Source organism: Oryctolagus cuniculus, chromosome 3 (assembly GCF_964237555.1).
Source record: "Oryctolagus cuniculus chromosome 3, mOryCun1.1, whole genome shotgun sequence".
Classification (NCBI taxonomy): Eukaryota; Metazoa; Chordata; class Mammalia; order Lagomorpha; family Leporidae; genus Oryctolagus; species Oryctolagus cuniculus.
This window is the reverse complement of record NC_091434.1, coordinates 173,959,850-173,983,202: the sequence shown is the minus strand read 5'-3', so window position 1 is coordinate 173,983,202 and position 23,353 is coordinate 173,959,850. Positions and strand designations below refer to the sequence as shown.

Genomic DNA, 23,353 nt, shown 5'->3' with positions numbered 1-23,353 from the left:
CTCTCTTGCATCTTTTTTAGGTTTAGGAATTAAGGTGATGCTGGCATCATAGAAAGAATTGAGGGGGATTCCCTCTCTTTCACTTGCTTTGAATAGCTTGAAAAGAATTGGAGTTAGTTCTTTAAATGTCTGGTAGAATTCAGCCATTCTCTCCTTTTCTGTACAGTTTCTGATGAGAAGTCAGCTGTGAGTCTAATTGGAGATCCTCTGAAAGTAATCTGGCATTTCTCTTGTGCACATTTTAGCAACTTTCCTTGTTTAATTTTTTTACTGTGTTGAGTTCAATTACATTGTGTTGTGGTGAATTTCTTTCCTGGTCATGTCTATTAGGAGTTCTTTGTGCTTCCTGTACTTGGATGTTCCCTTTATTTCTCCACATTAGGTAAGTTTTCTGTTATTATTTCACTGAAATGACCTTCTGATCCTGTCTCTCTTTTCATACCGTCAGGAATTCCTAGAACCCGTATTTTTGTCATTTGATAGTATTCTGTAGATTTCCCAATAGTATTTTTTTACTTTTCTAATTTCCTTTTCTGTTTTTGGTCTGACTGTATAATTTCCTGTGGTTTGCCTTTTTTTTTCTTAAAGATTTATTTATTTATTAAAAGTCAAAATCAAACAGAGAGAAGGAGAGGCAGAGAGAATGAGAGAGAGAGAGAGAGAGAGAGAGAGAGAGGTCCTCCATCTGCTGGTTCACTCCCCAATTGGCTGCAATGGCTGGAACTGCACCAATCCGAAGCCAGAAGCCAGGAGCTTCCTCCGGTCTCCCATGCGGGTGCAGGAGCCCAAGGACTTGGGCCATTTTCCACTGCTTTCCCAGGCCATATCAGAGAGCTGGATCGGAAGTGGAACAGCCGGGATTTGAACTGGCACCCATATGGAATGCCAGCACTGCAGGCAGAGGCTTTACTCGCTACACCACAGTGCCGTCCTGTGCTTTGTTTTTTAAGTTGGATATTCTTTCTTCTGCTTCACTGATTCTGTTGATAATGCTTTCCACTGCATTTTTATTGAATTCTTCATTTAGTTTTGATTTTTTTTAAGATCTCAATTTTGTAGGATAAATTTTCTTTCATGTCATGTACAGATTTCAGTAGTTCATGCATTTGCTTCTGATTACTTCTATGTAATATTATGATCAATTTTTTGAATTCCATTTCTGGCATTTCTTGAATCTCATCATCACAATATAGTATTGAAGTGTGGTGTTCTTCTGGGGCATCATGTCTTCTTTATTCTTCCTTATTCTTGTTTATTATTTATTTATTTATTGACAGGCAGAGTGCACAGTGAGAGAGAGACAGAGAGAAAGATCTTCCTTTTGCTGTTGGTTCACCTTTCAATGGCCACCACGGCTTGCGTGCTGCGGCCAGAGCACTGCGCTGATCCGATGGCAGGAGCCAGGTACTTATCCTGGTCTCCCATGGGGTGCAGGGCCCAAGCACTTGGGCCATCCTCCACTGCACTCCCTGGCCACAGCAGAGAGTTGGCCTGGAAGAGGGGCAACCGGGACAGAATCTGGTGCCCCGACCAGGACTAGAACCCGGTGTGCCGGCGCTGCAAGGCGGAGGATTAGCCTAGTGAGCTGTGGCGCCGGCCCTCTTGTTTCTTGAATTGGTGCTTTTGTGGAGATACTCGTTGGTTTCTTTTTATTTTCTTTATGGGAGCTTTTATCTTTGTACTATGTCTCTGTAGATTAGTGGGTGTTTTCTTTCACTGAACATCTAGAGGTGTATAGTGTATGTGGCCAGGGAGCTCTGTTTGGTTCTCCAGGGTGGAGGGTGTGTCTAAGGTGAAGCACCCAGGTTTGGCATAGTAAATCTCTCCTCTCTCTCTCTCTCTCTCTCTTTTTTATCATAGGGGAGGTTTATTCTACTCAGCTGAGCTCCTCTCCTCAAATGAGACCAGTGCCTGAGTGCTAGTCCCAGTGGGTGTAGTATTCATCTGCTCTGCCACAAGGACCACACAAAGGATCTGTGTAGTCTTCAATCTTAGCTCAGATTCCCCAGCAATGTCCCTCACCAGGAATCCAGGGAGCCCTGTGTGTGTGGACTCTCCCACAGTGACTGCCCAAAGTCCCAGCCACACTGTAAGCCTCCCACACAGCCTGATTTTTCATAGTCCTGGCACGCAAGCCTCCCACGGTCATGAGCACCCAGCCCCCTGTTAGTTCTCCTCACCAGAGTCAGGAGTCTTCTACTTGGCTGGTTGCTGAGTGTGGACACAAGTTGGCACGGCTGTTAAGTATATCCAAAATGGCACCTGCTCTATCACATGTTACAGGATACCATTGCAGGGCGATCAAGGAGAAAGAAAAGGCCCCTCCCTTCTTTTTTCCTCCTCTAGTTTGGCAGGTACACTATTCCCCACAGGGCTCCAAGCCGGATTCCCTCTAGGTTCTTCCTGCAGCTTTATCACCAGTGGCTTGGGCTGCTGCAGTCTGGTCTCACCTCACTTCCAATACTGCTGCAGAAGCTTTTGGCTGCTGGGGTCTTGAGTTGTGAGCATCCATGCTCTCCACGTAGGTCCACTGTGTCCCTCTAATTTGCGTAGTTTCTTCTGCTGTATTCTCCCTAACTATTCCTTGAGACTGTACTCAGTCCACTTTTTAAACTATCTTCTCCTAGACTAGAGCAGTAAGCTCCCTCCCTATGCTGCCATCTTTGGAAGCCCTCCTGAGTATTCAAATTTTATTTATTTTCATTTTGTTTGATATTCACAGAGACAGATACATAGAGATAGGCAGACAGATATCTATCTATCTATCTATCTATCTATATCTTTCATCTGTTGATTCACTCTCCAAAACCCACTGGCTAAAGCTAGACCAAGAATTCACAACTCAATCCAAATCTCCACTGTGGGTGGTAAGGACTCAACTGCTTGAGTTGACAAGGACCCACCTGCTGCCTCCCAGGGTGTGCATCATCTGTGTCCTTAAAATGCCCTTGGTCAGAAATAGATACATGTAAGTAATGCTTCCTTGAGTTCCATCAGCCCCTGTATTTTGAACCTAAGGAGGAAATTAGAGGAACTTTGATTTACTGCCAGTTGGTCAGAAGCACAAGTCACAGCCTGGGCCTGCCATCTGCAGTGGACGAAGTCTGATGAGACTGAGCTCCTAATCTGTGCAGTGTGGCATTTTCTCCAGGTGGACAGTGTCAGAATTGGATTGTGTTGAATTGGGGAAAACCCAAGTGTAGCTGTAGAGAACTGTTTGGACTACAGGGAAAAACTCCACCCATTTGGTGTCAGAAGTGTTGTGTGAGAGTAGGAAAAACAATAGTGTTTTGGTGGGCATCCTTGTCTTGTTCTTGATCTTAAAGGAAGGGTCATCATCTTTTCACTGTTGAGTACCATGTTAGCTCTAGGCTGGTGACATATGGCCTTTACTGTATTGAGGTACATTTCTCTATACCTAACTTGTTGAGAGTTTTTATCATTAAAAGGGTATTGAATTTTGTCAAGTGGTTTTTATGCATATATTGAGGTAATTATATGATTTTTATCTTTCATTTTGTTAATAAATTTTGTAACAGTGATTGATTCGCATATGTTGAGCCATCCTTGCATCTCAGAGATACATCCACATTGATCATGATGGATATCCTTTTCACATGCAGTTGAATTTGGTTTTCTAGTATTTTATTGAGGCTTTTGGGACCTATGTTCATTAGGGATATTGGTCTGTAATTTTCTTTTTTTGTAGTGCTCTTGTCTGGTTTTGCTATGATGGTAATTTTGGGCTAGCCAAAACAATTTTGGAAGTTTCTTTTCATTTTTTAAGAGTTTTATAAGAATTGGCATTAATCCTCTTTAAATATTTGTAGATGCAACAATGAAAACATGAGGTCCTGGGTTAATCTTTGATGGAAGATTTTTAATTACTTTTGATCTCTTTACTGCTCATTTCCTATTTTCTGCATGTTAATGATTCAATCTTGTTAGGTCGTATGTTTCTAAAAATGTATGTTTTATTTTAGATCATCCAGTTTGTCTGTAATTATTCATATAATTTACAATGATCCTTTGTATTACTTTGGTATCAGCAGTATTAGCTCATCTTTCATTTCTGGTTTCATTTATTTCAACGTTCTCTCTGTTGTTCTTAGTTAGCTAATTTTGCTTTTAAGTTGAAAGGCAGAGAGACAGAGACAGACAAAGATAGCTTATATCCAATGGTTCACTACCTAAATGCTCACAACAGTCAACTGGGTTCAGACCAAAGCCAGGATTTAAGAACACCATCCAGGTCCCACATGGGTAGCAGGAAACCAATTAGTTTATCCATGGTTACTTATTTTGCATCTTTCTTTTTTAATGTAGCCAATTATTTTTTTTAAAGAGTATCTTTTTTTAAGATTTATTTTACTTGAAAGTAACAGTTACACAGAGAAAGAAGAGGCAGAGAGAGCGGGGGAGAGAGAAGTCTTCCATCTGCTGGTTCACTCCCCAGATGGCTCCAAGGGCCGGAGCTGCACCTTTCTGAAGCCAGGAGCCAGGAGCTTCCTACGGGTCTCCCACGTGGGAGCAGGGGCCCAAGCACCTAGGCCATCTTCCACTGCTTTCCCAGGTCATAGTAGAGAGCTGGATTGGAAGTGGAGCAGCTGAGTCTCGAACCGGTGCCCATATGAGATGCTGGCTCCACAGGCAGCGACTTTACCGGCTACGCCACAGTGCCGGCCCTGCCAATTATTGTTATAAACTTACTTTAAAATGTTTACCTTTCATCTATTTGAAAGCAGAGTAACACACACACACACACAGAGAAATATGCATTTTCTTGCTCACTGCAGTACTATTCACAATAGCCAAGATATGGGAACATTTTTGTCAATGGATAGGAGCATAAAGAATTATGGTATATATGAGTATACAAAATGGAATATGATTTACATTAATAAAGAAGGAAATCCTTCAGTGTCTAACAGCATGGATGAACCTGGAGTCTACTGAACTAAGTGAAAAATGTTAGACCCCAAAAGACAAATGTTCTGTGATCTCACTTAAATGTGGGATTCAAAACAGCTGAATGCATAGAAACAGAGTGAAGGGCAGTTACTAGGGGTTGTGGGAGGGTGGGGTGAGAGACATAGAAGAAGGTCAAAGAGTACAAAGTTGCAGTTAAAGATGAGTAATTCTGACAATAAAAGTATAGCTTGGTGAGTATGGTTAATATTACTGAATTATATAATCGTGATTTGCTAAGATCATAAATCTTAAGTATTCTTACTACACATACAAAAGAAAAAGATAATTATGTGAGGTGATGATATAACTAACTTGGCTGTGTAAATAATTTCACAATGAATATGTATATCAAAACATCCCAGGCCAGTGCCGCGACTCACTAGGCTAATCCTCCGCCTGCGGCGCTGGCACACCAGGTTCTAGTCCTGGTTGGGGTGCTGGATTCGATACTGGTTGCTCCTCTTCCAGTCCAGCTCTCTGCTGTGGCCCGGGAGTGCAGTGGAGGATGGCCCATGTGCACCCACATGGGAGACCAGGAGAAGCACCTGGCTCCTGGCTTCGGATCAGCGCGGTGCTCCGGCAGCAGCGCGCTGGCTGCAGTGGCCATTGGGGGGGGGGGGTGAACCAATGGAAAAGGAAGACCTTTCTCTCTGTCTCTCTCTCTCTCACTGTCCACTCTGCCTGTCAAAAAAATTTAAAAAAATTAAAAAAGTAAAAAATAATTTAAAAAAATCCCATCACATAACTTGGAAATTAATATTTTCATTTGCTCATTATATCTAAAAATGCTAAAAACCCACAAAAACACTAGATACAGATTCTAGGATGAGTAATGGCAGGCAGAGATTTCTAAAATAGAGGAAACTTCCAATAAGGACAAATAAAAATGAAAAATTACTTGAGATATAGGTAAGGTTAGTGAAGTATTTAAATAAGTGAAAAAAGAATGTATAACTATATCTAGGGAAATGGATTTCTATGTTTCTGGTCTTACATTGCTACTTAAATAAATGTAGTAATTAAACAGTTGACATCTAGATTGTTAGTTTCAGGGAAAAGGCAAAAAATTTTAAAAGGGGCCGGTGCTATGGCACAGTAGTTTAAGCATTCACTTGCAGTGCCAGCATCCAATATGGGCACTTGTTCAAGTCCCAGCTGCTTCACTTCCAATGAAGCTCCCTGCTAATGTGCCTAGGAAAGCAGTGAAAGATGGCCCAAGTCCTTGGGCTCCTATACCCACATCGAAGACCCAGAAGAAGCTCCTGGTTCCTGGCTTTGTATTGGCCCAGCTCCAGCTGTCATGGCCATTTGGGAAGTGAACCAGTAGATGGAAAATTCATTCTCTCTCTTTCTCTTTCTTTCTCTCTCTCTCTCTCCGCCCCTCCCTCCCTCCCTCCCTCTCTGCCTCTGCTTCTCCCTCTGAGTAACTCCACCTTTCAAGTAAAAATAGATAAATCTTTAAAATTTTTTAAAAAAATATCTATTTCATGTCCCAGCTGCTTCACTTCTGACCCAGCTCTCTACTAATGTGCCTAGGAAAAGAGTGGAAGTGCCTGGGGCCCTGCCACTCATGTGGGAGACCCCCATGGAGTTCCAGGCTCCTGGGTTCAACCTGACCCAGCTATGTCTGATGCAGCCATTTGGGGAGTGAACCAGCAGATGGAAGATCATTCTGTCTCACCTTCTCTCTCTGTAACTCTGCCTTTCAAATAAACAAATATGTCTTAGCTGACTTGCCCCAAATGGTAGAGTTAGAAACATACCAGGGGACTCCAATTTAATCCCATCAAGGTGGCATGTACCAATGCCATCTCACTAGTCCAAGTGATCAATTTCAGTTCACAATTGATCATAATGAAAGGACTAAGAGTCAAAGGGAGCACATAAACAAGTCTAGTACCTGCTAACACTAACCGATAGAATAAATAAAGGGGAGAGTGATCCAACATGAGAAGCGAGATACTCAGCAGACTCATAGAATGGCGGATGTCCTAAACAGCACTCTGGCCTCAGAATCAGCCCTAAAGGCATTCCGATCTGGCTGAAAAGCCCATGAGAGTATTTCAGGCATGGAAAGCCAAGACACTCTGGCAAAAAAAAAAAAAAAAAAAAAAAAAAAAAAACCACCACCACCACCTAAATGAAAGATCTCTGTGAGTGAGATCCCAGTGGAAAGAACAGGTCCTCAAAGAAGGGGGTACCTTTCTCTGAAGGGAGGAGAGAACCTCCACTTTGACTATGACTTTGTCTAAACAAGACAAGAGTCAGAGAACTCAAGGGGCTTCCATAGCCTTGGAAACTCATGACTGGTGCATAGGGAGATTACTGATGCCATAAACAGGAGTGTCAATTTGTAAAGTCAACAACAGAAGTCACTGTGCACTTACTCCTCATGTAGGATCTCTGTCCTTAATGTGCTGTACATTGAGGCTTAATGCTATAACGAGTACTCAAACAGTATATTTCACTTTGTGTTTCTATGGGGGTGCAAACTGTTGAAATCTTTACTTAATGTATACTAAACTGATCTTCTGTTAAAAAAAAAAAAAAAGAAGAAATTAGCAATTCCCAACTTGACTCTCTCTGGGATTAAACATGACAATAGGTCTGATCTGATTTCATCATCATTTAAAAAGTCATCTATTATTTTTCACTTTATGTTTCTGTGTGGGAGCAAACTGTGGAAATCTTTACTTAATGTATGCTAAACTGATCTTCTGTAGATAAAGAGAATTGAAAATGAATCCTCATGTGAATGGAAGGGGAGAGGGAGTAGGAAAGGGGAGGGTTGCGGGTAGGAGGGACGTTATGGGGGGGAAGCCATTGTAACCCATGAGTCGTACTTTGGAAATTTATATTCATTAAATAAAAGTTAAAAAAAAACAAAAAAAAAACCAAATATGTCTTAAAAAACTTATTTAAAATCTGGGACAAGCTATTAGCTCAGTGGTTTAGAAGTCACTTGGGATGCGCACATACCAATCAGTTCTAGTTCCAATGCTTTCAACCTAGTTTCTTGCTAATGCATATATGGGGAGGCAGCTGATGATGGCTCAAATACTAGGGTCCCTGCCACCCACCTGGGAGATCCAGATACCATTCCTGCCTCCTGGCTTCTGCCTATTCCACCCCTATCTATTGCAGAGATGTGGAGAGTAACCAGTGTTTGGAATATATCACTCTGTCTCTTGGTCTCTATCTCTGTTTCTGTCTTTCAAATAGAAAATAGGAATAAATAAAAATGAAAAAAAGAACCCTAACTTTTCATGGGTGAAAGGAACTGTTGTGTACACTGTCAGTGCTGTGATGGACACTGTCTAGCAACTTCCTCAAGGACTATCTGGTTCTCCAGGGAGCCATAACTATTTATGCTAAGCAGTCCCCAAGATCATCCTAAATTTCAGCTGCTAGTAGGAGTCACAGAACTCAGAAAAGCTGTTATAGTCATGGTTATGATTCACTATTGTGAAAGGATGCAGATGAAAGTGAGCCAGGGGTTAAAAGGAGCACAGAGAAGAGTCCAGGAGAAGGACCAGGCACAAAGTTCCAGATGTTCTCTTTCAGTAGAGCTGCATGGGCAAAGTGTGCTTCTCCTAGCAATGATGTGTGACACCACCTTCAGAGTAAGTCGGCCAGAGAAACTCACTGCCGCTTTGAGCTGACCATTTTTATTGGGACTTCATCATACAGATCCCACAGGGTGATCTTAGTCACTCATCCCCAGTCCCATCAGTGGTCAGAGAGATACTATGTACTGTCCAGATGTCCACCCTCATCTTAGGGTTTTGAAAATTATACTTTGATACTTTATCATTTACACACTCTAATAGGTAGTCAATCCTGAATTTCAGTGCTGGTACAGATCTCCATGGTTTCATTTTTTTTTTAAATCTGAAGTAATGGAGCAAAAACTAAAACCTTTTGCTCTGGGATTGGCGATGTGGTGTAGCAGGTTAAGCCTCTGCTTATGGCGGCATCCCATATGGACGATGGTTTGAATCCTGGCTTCTCCATTTCTGATCCAGCTCCCTGTTAATGCTCCTTGGAAAGCAGCACAAGATGGCCCAAGTGCTTGGGCCCCTGCACCCACATGGGAGATCTGTAAGAAGCTCCTGGCTCCTGGCTTTGGATCAGTGCATCCCTGGCCATGTGGCCATTTGGGGACTGAACCAGCGGATGGAAGACCTCTCTCTCTCTCTCTTTGTAACTCTGCCTCTCAAATAAATAAATAAATAAATCATTTTTAAAACCACCTTTTGCTCCAACACACTGAAAGTACTTGTGTGGACATCTGCTATTTTGTCTGCTTGGAATACTTCCCTCCTTCTTAGGAGAATCTACTCCTTAGAATTCAGTTGGGGCTGAAGGAGGTGGGACCCTTCATTTCTCCTCCATGTTCCTCTCTTTCCACCTCCTCCCATCCTCTTGCTGTCTCTTTTTACTCTCTCAGTCTCCGTGTCCCTCCTCTTTCCTTCCTAAGCTCAGAGATTAGTTTATATCCCAGGTCCTGACAGTATGGCTGTCACAGGACATTGTGCTTGCCTCAAGTATGATGTGCGCTGGTCAAAAAGAGCTCTTGCCAGGACTTATTTCCCCTGCAGTACTCTTATAAATGACTCTCATAAGCTGGCCATAGGAGAGCTCAAGGTTATTGAGCACTGGCTTGTTATCTGTTGGGAGACAACATGTCTGAAGAATAAAAAACATGCAAGCTGTGAGCAGGTTGTTTGAGCTCTAGCTCTAGCTGATTACAGCCACCTTATCCATGTGTTTCTTTGGTGCCAATTCTTGGGAATTTTGAACTCATTTTTTCTGCTTAAATTAGAATGAGTTAGAATTTGATTATCAACTAAAAAAAATCCTGTTGCAAAAACAGCTAGCTGGAAGTGAGGCAGGGCAAGTGGAAATCCATGAAATTCAGAAATGATGGAGTTAACGTGGCTGAAGCACAATGTGGGATACATTGCCTATCATTGAAAACAACAGGTTACATGCTTACATTTTGCAACTTAGACCATTAGCTGGACAATACTCAGTTTTAGGACGGGGGTAGGAGATCTGTGGTAGATGCTTCCTTTGGCCTTCAGTTAAATCTTGACAAAAAAAAAAAGATTTGGTTTAAGGAGGAGGTGCATGGAAAGCAAGGAAGAGAATGTGACCTTTATGAGAGGGTCTGATAAGCTTGCAGCAACCTCTAGCTGCTGAGTCAAGTCATCACGCACCTTGCAAAAGGAGAGGTCTGCCCCAATGCTGGAGGGCAGCCTGACCTCGAGCTGGGACCCTGAGGAGACCACAGAATGGTGGGAATCCCCCTACATTGTATGGCTCTGCCAGAGGAGATGTTACCCAGTGAGAAAGGCTTCCACCAGATGCCCTTGTGAGAGGGTGAACCTACTAGTGAGGTGTCACTCTCTTAGCCTGTTCTCTTGAATGAAATGAAACAGAACTTGGAGATCTCGTATGTGGAGGCAGAAGCATCAAGACTACGTTCAAAGTTGAGGGAGGTTCATAGTTAAGGACCAGGGCTCCACAAGATACCAGATTCCATTATTACCCTGCAATGGTCAGAAATGGGGGAAGTCAGCAGTGGAAGCCTGAAAGTTACGAGTTCCAGAGAGAGAAGGCAAGTCTGGGACATGCAAGTTGTTCAACCTTCATGAATCCTCATAACTGGCCTCAAAATGTGCACACGACAAAGTGTCGAAGGCTGAGAACATGGCATTGTTGCCTTGCCACTCTCCTGGCACCCCAGTGCTGTGGACTGTCTGTGACTGTGCTGTGGACTGCCCAGGGAAGGCCCTTGTGGCAACAGTTAGGGTAGGCAGGCCAAGAACCATTGTGCAGGCTGGGGCAGGAAGTCCTGGCTCTTACTCCATAGCTGATCAAAGGCCATACAATAGAAACACTGACTTTTCTAAAAGCAAACATCATTTTGGGGTTGCAAAAGTCCCCAGGAAGGTCATGACTACTGGTTATCAATCCTTGGGCTTAGCCGATTTTTACTGCAGATGTCAGCTGGAGGGACTGGAAATCTCTACTGAAGAATGGTGTTACTCTGCAGGCCTCCATAGCAAAGTGCCACCCAACGGGGGGCTCAACCCACAGAAATCCGTTGTTTCACGACCAGGGGGGCTGGGAGTCTGCAGTCAGGTGTCAGCATAGGGGTGGGGGTTCCTTCTGAGGTCTGTACGGAGCACGTGCACCATGCCTCCTGCCAGGTTCCTGGTAGTGGCCGGCTGTCTTTGGTGTTCCTTGGCTTATGGAGGTGTTACCCCAGTCTGCCTCATCTTCACAGGGTGAATTTCTCCTGGTTTTGTCTGTACGACCTCATCTAATTAATTATATATGCAATAACCCTATGTTCCAATAAGGCCACATTCTGGGGTCTGGGTGCTAGGACTTCAACATAGGAACTTTGTGGGGACACAAGATGGTGAGACACTTTTCCAATGGCATCCTTTCAAGAGCAGTCTGATAGGTGTTGTCTCTGTTCTGTCTCCGGGCAGGACCTCTGGGGCATTTGTAGGGCTGGGACAGCAGGGTCAGGACTCAGCTTTCTGCTCTTGCAGTGTGGTACCCCTTAACCTCTCCTCCCAATAATAAATTGACAGTGCAGGCTCAACCAAAGGCCCTTTCACTGAATCAAATCCCCCTACCTTAGAGAATGAATGGAAATTCATGTGGCAGAAAAAAAATATTTTCCTAAGACAGCACTGTAGGTGTTTATATTAGCATCAGGCAAAACAAAGAGTATACATAAAAGCATTTACAGTGGTAAATTCTCAAAATATATGTCTTCAGCACTGAAGGTGATAAATAAACAACTGACCTTGAAAAAATATAATTGCTGAAAACTGTGAGTACTTATTACAAATAAAATACACATCTCTCTCGGTGAATTGTAAATAGCTGGGTCTCTATTGCTGAATTCTAATATTTTTACTCACTTTTCAAAAGTTTATGTATAGTAAAATTACCAATCTGCTTTTCAACTTGCTACTTTCTCAAATTTCACATAGCAATCTAAATAACGCACTTAGTCCTAAGTACAATAATTTTACAAATTATCTTCTTTTAAAAGCCTTTTTTAAAAAGATTTTCTTTTAAAACAGCAATTTTGGACCAATTTCATGATATATAGTTTATTTGTGTGGGTTTTTTTTGTCTTAAGACACTTCATGGAGGATGATAAGAAAGAGCCAGTGTGGGTCACTTGTTGTGTGAGATCTCAGGCCCTGGAAGGGATGCAAGAGGGAACCAGTAATAATCCATCCTTCAAGTTGGATAAAAGCTACAAAAACACAAATTGGATGGAAACAAAAATAGCAACGATATCCTGAGTGCTTTGCTGGCTATTGGTATATTCATGATGCTCTAAGACTTTTCTGCACTTATCCCTCTGTGTGTACTCAAGGTGCAGTAAATCAATCCTTGTTGTTAGGGCAAACATTGATCTCAACTGTCTCTGGGGCATTACTAGGCTACTGCCAGCACCTGCCAGCTCTCTTCCCTCTCTGTTGTCCTGTTAACTGCTAAAGAACTAAGTACTGATGGCGGTATCCAGCTTTATGAGTTACTGTCTTTGTATGTTGCTTTTGAAATCTTGTTTAAAGCATGATGTTTTTCAGTCTGGGACTTAGAAGACATTGATCAACAAAATATTACCTGATAATTTCCAAATAATTATTTAATCTGATTTGAACATTTTTTTCTTCAATCTAGCTAAATCAAAGTCACTTATATCAGGAAAAAGTGTGATTCAGTTAACACTTGGTCTGAGGATTATACAGCCCGTTTCATGCCCACCTCTGTGGGAACCATGCATCTCAGGGTCTGGGCACTAAGGGGGAGGAACAGTCTGTGCAGACATTCCCTGAAGTCAGTAGTCGTCATGGAATGGATATTCTGGATGGTCACGCCACCTGCCAAAACAACCCCAGAGGGAGAAATTCACTCTAAAAGTCACACAGCTATGCCGGTACCCAAGTCACTGACAATTTCATGGATCATTCTCCAGTCCCACTCAGTCCCTCTGTTGCCCATACTCTTCTCCCCACATGTACATATCTCACCCAGGCGTGTTTAATATTCAGAACATGCAACCCACTATCCTTGAGCCTGCATTTTCTGTGGACACATGGGTCAGGGTGTGTAGGAGCCCTGTTGGCCACTGGGAAATTTCTGATGAACAATCCCCCAAAACTTACATGAGCAGTTCCACATATCGAACATTTTTATTCAAAGCTTCAATGTCCTTCATTTCTTCTTCAGTGAGAGAAAAGTCAAAGATCTGAAACAATCAGAACAAAACATTTTTGATGGTGGAAGGGTTAAGCTTGGGGTGAGAGAGTATGGCCAGCAGAGGGCGCCCTCCTCAGGTATAGGAGCGTCTCCACAGGTGCCTGAGAAGGCTGGGGCTGCTGTTGGAGCCACCAGGGGAAGCAGGGCTTGACATTCTGCTCAACCCTTCATCTCTGAGATAATCCTGCTGAGAACATTTTTGTAAGACATTCCAAATGCTCTGTCAAACAGCAGATGTTCAGGAACTCGCTTGAAATTCCAGTGTGAAGAATCATTATTATTTCTGTATAAGATGCTGAGTTTTTGAATCTTGACCACTGCCTTCTTATACTTTTTAAAAATTTTTTTGACAGGCAGAGTGGACAGTGAGAGAGACAGAGAGAAAGGTCTTCCTTTGCCGTTGGTTCACCCTCCAATGGCCGCCGCGGCTGGCGCCCTGTGGCTGGTGCACCGCGCTGATCCAGAGGCAGGAGCCAGGTGCTTCTCCTGGTCTCCCATGGGGTGCAGGGCCCAAGCACTTGGGCCATCCTCCACTGCACTCCCTGGCCACAGCAGAGAGCTGGCCTGGAAGAAGGGCAACCGCAACAGAATCCGGCACCCAGACCGGGACTAGAACCTGGTGTGCCGGTGCTGCAAGGCGGAGGATTAGCCTACTGAGCTGCAGTGCAGCCTCCCTTCTTATACCTTTTAAAAGAAATATTTCCCAGTTTCTAAATTTGCTTATTTTTAACTTTTAATTTTCTTTGCTTCATCCTGAAATCCTTTCTCTCATCATTTTCAGTGTCTTGGCTGCCTTTTTAACTCCATTTTCTTTTTTAAAAATATACTCAAATACTTTGTATGTACTCTATAATTTTTTTTTAAGATTTTATTTATTTATTTGACAGGTAGAGTTACAGACAGTGAGAGAGAGAGACAGAGAGAAAGGTCTTCCTTCCGTTGGTTCATCCCCCAAATGGCCGCCATGGCCAGCACTGCGCTGATCCGAAGCCAGGAGCCAGGTGCTTTTTCCTGGTCTCCCACATGGGTGCAGGCGCCCTAGCACTTGGGCTATCCTCCACTGCCTTCCTGGGCCACAGCAGAGAGCTGGACTGGAAGAGGAGCATCCGGGACTAGAACCCAGCACCCATATGGGATGCCAGCGCCGCAGGCGGAGTATTAACCTAGTGAGCCACAGTGCCAGGCACCATACTATACTTTTATAATTGTCCTTTTTAAACATTTTGATTATATTTCCACTTATTTATATTTTTAGCATTTGCCTTATCTGCTGATAATTTGCCTTCTCTTACTGTATACTTTTATCTTTCTAACCTTTAACTTTTAATATATTTGATGATGTGTAAAGTTTAATTATCTGAGTAGTGCATAGCTATGTGGTCTGTGTAAAGAAGCAGACCCAACAGAAGCACACAGACACGCATGGAATGAATGGTGAGAAACCCTGAGTTTCCAGCTAGGCGTGCATGAGGATCCCATCCCAACTTCACAGGGACGAAACCTCCTGTAGCTCGGGACCCTTCCAGACCTCGCCCTGTGTATTGTTTCATCTGGCTCTTCCTTTGTATGTTTTAAAATATCCTGTGTAATAAAGGAGTACACTTTTTTTTAAAAAAAAAGGAGGTTCCCAGGCTTACTTCCCTTCACAAGTGTTCCCCCCCCCACACACATATTAAACACATTAAGAGGAAGAGGCAGTACTTTTAACTCATCTTCATTAATCCATAGTGTTTACCTACTAACTCAGGATGTTTTCCATGAAATACATGGGCTTACTTTATTCATTTACCATGGTATTCACAATGAGGTGTAACATTCACAATGATTTGCTTGATCATTTCTCCATGGATTGCTTTCAAGTGCTATTTTCAGGGAACCCTTTTATTTGGTTTACTGTCCAAGTACTTGCATTTATGATATTATGTATAGAACAAAAATTTTCATAACATAATCATAGTCCTGAATGAGCCAATCACTCACAAATGAATCCTTAAACTTTCTTTTTGCTTAACATACGTGCTATCCTTTGAATCCAGCCAGGTGGGCAGTGGGACCAAAAGGCAACGTGAAGTTGCAAATCCTACAAGGATGCAGGACTTCATGGAGTCAGTGACAGTGATGCTGGAAACTTGTTTTAATTACAGGCACAATAATTTTCAAGTAAGAATCCAACATAGTTTAAATCTACTTTGTTAGACACAGCTAAATGATATGATTTGAAAAAAATCAAAGGATTAGAAATCTCTTTTAGATGACACTTTCCAACTTTTCCATGAGAATTATTCTGTTTATTATCATTCTGTAAAACTCCTTGTGAGGGGCTGGTGCCATGGAATAGTGGGTAAAGCTGCTGCCTGAAGTGCTGGCATCCTATATGGCTGCTCCACTTCAGATCCAGCTCTCAGCTATAGCCTGGGAAAGCAGTGGAAGATGGCCCTAGTGCTTGTCCTTGCACCCATGTGGGAGATCCAGAAGAAGCTCCTGGCTTTGGATAGGCGCAGTTCCAGCCATTGAGGCCAATTCAGGAGTGAGCTAGCGGGTGGAAGACCCCCCCCACCTCTTCTTCTCTTTGTGTAGCTCTAACTTTCAAATAAATAAATATTTTAAAAAATTAAAGAAAATCTAGAGGCAAAGCATTTTTTAAAAAGCTGTAAAATGAAGGACATGTATAATTTTTCAAATAATTTTAGAAAATCAACACTGATTCACTTTGTTTTTTCTGTTAATGCTCATATGCAAATGTAACATTTTGTTGAGAATAAAGGAAATACAATTCTTTTCATAAATTTTGGTTTAAATTTTCAGGTCATTTACTAATTCCTCTCCCTACATTATTTCTATACATTATTTTTCCTTGGGGTTTTAAAATAATTTATTTATTTATTTGAAAGGCAGAGAAACCAAGAAAGAGGCAGAGACAGAGACAAACAGCTCTTCAGTCTTCTGGTTCACTCCCCAAATGGTTGGGCTAAGGCAAGGCCAGGATCCAGGAACTCCAACCTGGACTCACACTGGTTGCAGAGACTCAAGTACTTGGGTCATCTTCTACTGCCTTCCTGGGTGCACTGGCAAGAAACTGGGCCATACGTGGAGGTGTTGGGACTTAACCCAGTGCTGCAATATTAACTGTAAGAATAGCAAGTGGTGCTTTTCCTTGGTTTATGTGGATCAGTTTTCAATGTTTTTATCTTATATTCATGGCACAAATTATCATGAGTGAGTGAGAACCTCATATTACTAAGCTGAACTCCTGATCCTCCTCTCAAAGCCTAACTCTCTTGCAGTTTCCCCTCCCAGTAAATATTTCAAGAAGAGGGGAATGTTGCTGGAACAGAAAGCAAAAATCCGATGTGGTTCAGGAGTTGCTCAAATGTTCATCAGATAGAGCTTATGGTAAAAAAGTTTTGACATGGGATGGGGAAGTGTCTGCAGTCAGCAGGGATGCTACTGAAGACAGCAGGCTGGCCCTGACCCAGAGCATGGTTGATGCCTGGGATGATGAATTTGATGGAGGGAAGGAAAAGAAGGTAAAAAAATTCAAGATGGAGAAGAGAAACTTCAACACCTTCCAGCGACTTCAGAGCAGATGGAACTTTTGGTCTGTGACTCATCCAGCCAAGGCTACCAGGCTCAGCTATTGCTGACTACCCTGCTGCCAGAGTAGCAGATGAGCTGGTGTGAGCGGTCATCGACTGGCCTGGGCCTGCTGGGATTCTTCTTCCCTGAAAGTGCCCACCCAAAGCAGCTGCTGCCCCCACAGGTGTAGAATTGGTCTCGCTTCCCTCCACCTCCCTCCCCTACTCCAGCCCTTCCTTTCTCCACTAGGTTATCTCTGTTGAAACCTTCTCCTAAGCAACATGTATCCCATGTTTCACTGGGGGTGAGGCGTGCCCCTTCCTTCCACAGAACTGCACCAGATCGCGAAGGGCAAGGAGAAGGCCCAGAGAGCGAGTCCAAATTCTAGGTGACACAAAGAGGTCATGGAGGAATTATTAGGTGATAATGATTGTAATTTCCATGGGATAATCATGGGAATTAGTGGATGAAATATATAGTACTAGATCAATATGTGACCAAGGAATTGTCAGGCAAAGAGAACTAACTATTTGTGTGGATACTGAATTCACTAAGAATTATCAGAAGAGCAGTGGTGGAGAAAGGCAGAGTGAGCCAAGATTTAAACTCTTCCCAAACAGAGGTCTATGATACAACACAGATGGACAGGGGTGGTATAATTTGATGCTTTTGCTTTGTTGTTTTAACTTTTGAAATATTCTAGCTCTTTCTTAATAGTTTTCTTCATTTTTATTTAGTTTTTATTTTTTAAGCTGACAGTTTAGCTTAACTTTTTATTATATAATTTTTACTGTTTTTTATAGTCAAAATATTTAGTTTTATCCTTTCCCTTTGTTTTGTTGATATTTACTATTGCTTTAACACATTTCCAAAAGTTTAATTTACCTCAGCTCTAAGAGAGCATAATCTTCTATTGTGTAGCTCTTTGTTTTCATACTCAACAAAACTGATGGTTACAGTCTATAGACTGATGAGTGAGAATTGGCTGTGATTTGCACTACCATTTTCCTTTTAAATCTGTATGTCTTTTTTTTTTTTTATAGGCAGAGTGGACAGTGAGAGAGAGAGACAGAGAGAAAGGTCTTCCTTTTTCCGTTGGTTCACCCCGCAATGGCTGCTGCGGCCAGCGTGCTGTGGCCAGCACACCGCGCTGATCCGAAGCCAGGAACCAGGTGCTTCCTCCTGGTCTCCCATGCGGGTGCAGGGCCCAAGGACTTGGGCCATCCTCCACTGCACTCCCGGGCCACAGCAGAGAGCTGGACTGGAAGAGGAGCAACTGGGACAGAATCCGGTGCCCCAACTGGGACTAGAACCCAGGGTGCCAGCGCTGCAGGCAGAGGATCAGCCAAGTGAGCCATGACGCCGCCCTACAGATAGACTTCTATCAGTGATAGATCAATGCTTTCTCTCTGGTAATCCCCAGTTGACCCCTTGTGGGTCACTCTGTCTAGTGAGTAGGATACCCTGATATGTTCCCTGTCCTTCTACCCCTATTCTTGTGCTGAGGAGGAACGGTATGTGACAAACAGATCCACTAGGTGGAGAAAAAAAAAGAAGTCTATCTGTGATCATTTACAGAGTGTGAGCAACTGACTAGCATGGAGCTATTAGGGATGTTTTTGTCCAGAAGACAGAAAGAGACAGGGAGAGGGAAGGAGGGAGTGAATAAAGTCCCTTTATAAAGCATCTGAGTACCTATGTCCAGCTATGTCCGATCTACCCATGGACTGTACATTTCTGTGAGCCAAGGATTTATGTCACTTTTTCATTGCTTGAGTTTGATTTGCATTCTGTCACAGGATATCAGACAATCTCTGAAAATACAGTTACCTAAATTTCATGTATATCTTCCCATGTCATGTTTTTAATTATCTGTACAGCATTTTCATGTACAAATATCTCAGATTTTCTATTACAAAATCCTATTGAAGTTTACTTCCAGATTGTAAAGAATTATGAAGCTGAAACAAATAAACCTGTATGTATGCATATGTGTGCAAATACATTTACAGAATAAAACTGCTGGGCCAATGGATAAGTGCATTTGAATATTGATGGGACTGAAAAAATGATCCCCTACTACTCTAAACCTTATACCAATTAATGTGTCCAACCATAGTATATGAAAGTGCCTGTTTTCTCAAATATTATCAAACATTTTCATTATTTTTCTATATGAGGGAACAAACACAATTCCATATTTATTTCTCTTTAATTATGAGTGGGGTGAACACATAACATACTTTGAAATTTAAATTTTTAACTAATGAATAACTGACTAATTTTGCATGGTACTTCTTTCTTTTCTGTGCCAGGGGTAGCTTTTTCTTAGGAGTCAGCCCAGTGGCTCAGCTGTCTGTAGCTTTTTCTTATTTTTAATTTTTATTTATTTATTGCCTTTGTGGTTCTTTTTCCACCAGAAACACTTTATTTAAGGTATATGAACTTCATGCATTTCATAAATACAACTTTAGGAACACAGTGGTAGTGATTCTTCCCACTGTTCCCACTCTCCCACCCCTTACTCCTAAACTACTTCCTCTATCCTCTCCTATTCCCAATTCTTATTTTTTTTACTGAGAACTAAAGTCACCCATTACTACTGTATGGGAGTCTATGTCTCCCTTTAGATCCATTATCATTTCTTTTAAATAGCCAGGTGTCCTGTAATTAGGCGTGCATACATTTATTATAGTCACACCTTCCTGTTGATTGATCCCTTAGTCATTGCATAGTGCCATTCCTTGTCTCTTTTAACAGTTTTTGTGTTAAAGTCTATTTTGTCTGATATTAAGATGGCTACACCAGCTCTTTTTTGGTTCCTGTTAGCATGGAATATATTTTTCCATCCTTTCATTTTTAGTCTGCATGTATCTTTGTTGGTGAGATGTGTTTTTTTTATAGGCAGCAAATAGATTTGGGTCTTATTTTTTAATCCATCCAATCAGTCTGTATCTTTTTGTCGCTCCCCCTCTTCGTGGAGGAACGACACAGGACCCTGCGCTGTTCTTTCGTCTGCTCGGCCCTCCCCGGGTTTGCTGCTGGTTCTTCCCAGGTTGGCTACTGTCCCTTCCACCTCCGTGGAAGGGCGGTTCCCCCTGGCCATTTTCCCCACTTCCGCAGGGGAGCAGCACACCGCCGGCCGGCTCTCTCGGGGGCTGCACAGGTGTTCCCCTTAGATGTTCCTCTTAGATGTTCCTGGTGCATGCCGTCTCTCTCCTCTTTTATAGTCCTCCTCCGCCAATCCTAACTCGGCTGCCCACACGCCGAGCACGCTGCTCTCCTCCAATCAGGAGCAGGATCAGCTCCTGGAGGTCAGCACTCAAGTTGGCAAGAGGCAGCTGTGTAGAAGCTGTTTTCTTCTCTCCCAGTGCCATATTGTGGGAGAGCAGATGCATAGAATAAGTCTTAATTCCAGTAACTTAGTCTAGTCCGGGTTGCTCCCCACACTTTTAATTGGAGAATTGAGGCCATTTACATTCAAGATGACTATTGAAAAGTAACGACTTGGCCCTGCCATTTTTCCATAAATATTCCTATTGTATACTTTGGATTTCCTTTTGACTTTTATTGGGAGATTTTCTGCTGTCACCTTCTTTCATAGTGATAACCATGTTTCTGTGTTTCTGTGTGTAGCACCATCCTTAAGCATATTTTGTAAGGCTGGATATGGTGACAAATTCTTTCAATTTCTGTTTCTTATGGAAGGTCTTTATTTCAGCTTCATTCATAAATGACAGTTTTGCAGGATACAGTATTCTAGGCTAACAGTTTCTTTTCTCTTAAGCTTTGGAATATATCATGCCATTCTCTTCTAGCCTGTAGGGTTTCTGATGAGAAGTCAGCTGTGTGTCTAATTGGAGATCCTCTGAAAGTAATCTAGTGTTTCTCTCATGCATATTTTAAAATCTTTTCTTTATGTTTTACTGTAGAGAGTTTGACTACAATGTGTTGTGGTGAAGAGATTTCTTGGTCATGTCTATTAGGAATTCTATGTGTTTCTTGTACTTGGGCATCCCTTTGTTTTTCCAAATTAGGGAAGTTTACTGTAATTATTTCACCAAAAAAGCCTTCTAATCCATTCTCTCTTTCTATGCGTTCAGGAACTCCTAAGACCTGTATGTTGAGTGTTTGATAGTATCCCATAGATCTTTGACACTGTTTTTTAGTTTTCTAATTTATTCTTTTTTTTTTTTTTTTGGTCTGACTGTAAAATTTCCAGAGATTCTTTCTTCTGCCTCACCAATTCTGTTGTTAAAGCTTTCTACCACATTTTTTATTTGTTCAATTGAATTCTTCATTTCCAAAATGCCATTTTGATTTCTCTTTAAAATCTCAATTTCATGAGAAAAATATTCTTTCATGTTGGTTGAATTTTTTTTGTTCATGGATTTCCTTATGATTACTTCTAAGTAATCTTAAAATCAATTTTTTGAATTCTGTTTCTGGCATTTCTTTAATCTCTTCATCTTTACATTCTAGTATTGAAGTGCTGTTGTGTTCCTTTGGAGGTGTCATTTGGTCTTCCTTATTGTTTCTTGAGTTGCTGCATTTATTTTCAGGCATTTGTGGAGATACTTGCTAGTTTATTATTTTTCCATGTGGTGGCTTTTATCTTTGGACTATGCCTCTGTGGATTAGTGGATTGTCTGCTCTTTTAGTGAATACGCCGTCATGTGCTGGGTGTGGCCAGAGAGCTCTGTTCAGTACTCCAGGGTGAGGGGGGTATCCAAGGTGTCTCCCAAATTGGGTGCAGTAAATCTTTTTTTTTTTTTTTTTCCTGAGTGGAGGTTTAGTTCTGTTGGCGTGGTCTCACGCTTACCTCCACTCCTCCAAGGAGAACAATGTCTGTGTGCTGGCCCCAGTAAATAGAATATTCATCTGTGCTGCCACAAGAACCACACAAAAGCTCTGTGCAATCCTTGGTGTGAGCACGGATCCCACAGCAATGACCTGCATCAGGAGTCAAGGAGCCTCCAGTGTGTGGAGCCACCCACAGTGACTGTCCGAAGACCCAGCCACACCCTGTGCCTTCACAAGCAGCCCCAGGGTTTTCACAGTCCCAGAACACAGGCTGCCGCAGTCCCAAGCACCCAGCCCTCTCTTAATTCTTCCAGTCTGACTCAGGTGTTCCCTCTCAGCTGCTTGCTGGGTGTCATAAGTCAGCTGGGAGTCTAATTGGAGATACTCTGAAAGTAATCTGGTGTTTCTTGCATGCGTATTTTACGATTTTTCTTTACCTTTTACTGTGGAGAGTTTGACTACAATGTTCATACATATGTAACAGCTGGCACAGCTGTTATGTGTGTCCAAAGTGGCGCCTGCCTCTCTTGGCTAGTTACAGGAAACCAGTGCCAGGCAGTCAGGGAGAGAGAGAAATGTGCCCCCGGCCTTTTCCTCTAGATTGACACGTATACTGTCCTTCACAGGGCTCCAAGCCAGACTCATGCCATTTTCTTCCTGTGGCTTTATCACCAGTGGTTTGGGCTGCTGCAGTCTGGTCTCACCTCATTCTCCAAAGCTGGTGCTGGGAGAATGGTTCTTAGCTGCTGGGGTCCTGTGTTGTGTCCATCCACAGCCTCCACATTAGGTACACAGTGTTCCTCTAACTTGCATGGAGCTTCCTCTGCTGTTTTCTCTCCAATTCTTCCCTGAGATTGCACTCCACCATTTTTTAACTATCTTCCCCTAGACTACAGCAGTAAGCTCCCTCTCTATTCCACCATCTTGGTGCCTCCCTCCATGAACTGTTACTTTTCTATTTGTAAAATACCTAGAATTTAGTCTAGTGGTAATTAATTACTCTGTAGTCTATTTCCTTCTTTTCTCAGCTGGAAGAAACAATGCTGGTCACAAATTACATGTAGTAGAAATAAAGACAATTAACATTCATGAAGTCTAAGTGATCTTTTGTAATAATTTTCAAATTTGTTTCCAAATTTTACTAGAGTCATTGAGAAAGGAGATAGTTTATAATGAATGTCGAACCTTATACATTTCTGTTGTGTAGAAATGAGTAGAGAGTGTCCAGAGTCAACAGAGAAGGGGAAGAAGATTGAAGGGAGATGAATAACAAGCAGCAAATCAATCCCCAAGTACTCGGGATTTTTTTTCTTTTTTCTTTTTCTATTTAATAAATGTGAATTTACAAAGTGCAACTTTTGTATTGTTGTGGCCCCCCCACAACCTCCCTCCCTCCCACTGCCCTCCCCTCTCCCACTCCCTCTCCCATCCCGCCCTTCACTGAGTTTCATTTTCAATTACCTTCATATACAGAAGATCAACTTAGTATATACTAAGCAAGGATTTCAACAGGCTGCACTCACAACCACACAAGGTATAGGGTATTGTTCGACTAGTAGTGTTGTTTTTAAGTTTCATAGTAAAACACATTAAGGACAGAGATCCTACGTGGGGAGCCTGTACTCATTGACTCCCGTTGTTGATTTAACAATTGGCACTCTTATTTATGACATCAGCAATCACCCGAGGCTCTTGCCATGAG

General features: G+C 42.3%; 1 protein-coding gene across 2 annotated transcripts in view; it reads right to left on the bottom strand.

The window, feature by feature from the left end:
• Window positions 1-10,891: 10,891 nt before the first annotated feature.
• Window positions 10,892-23,353, bottom strand: part of AKR1D1 (aldo-keto reductase family 1 member D1) — a 98,151-nt gene continuing 85,689 nt past the window's right edge. Inside the window, exons 8-9 of one of the 2 annotated variants that reach the window (XM_070071342.1) lie at window positions 13,179-13,261; window positions 10,892-12,893 (exon numbers count right to left, since the gene is read on the bottom strand). In XM_070071342.1, coding sequence (XP_069927443.1) covers window positions 12,851-12,893; window positions 13,179-13,261 — 126 coding nt within the window. In that variant the 3' untranslated portion in view covers window positions 10,892-12,850. The remainder of the gene's footprint in view (window positions 12,894-13,178; window positions 13,262-23,353) is intronic. The other variant, XM_051849851.2, reaches the window with a different exon arrangement.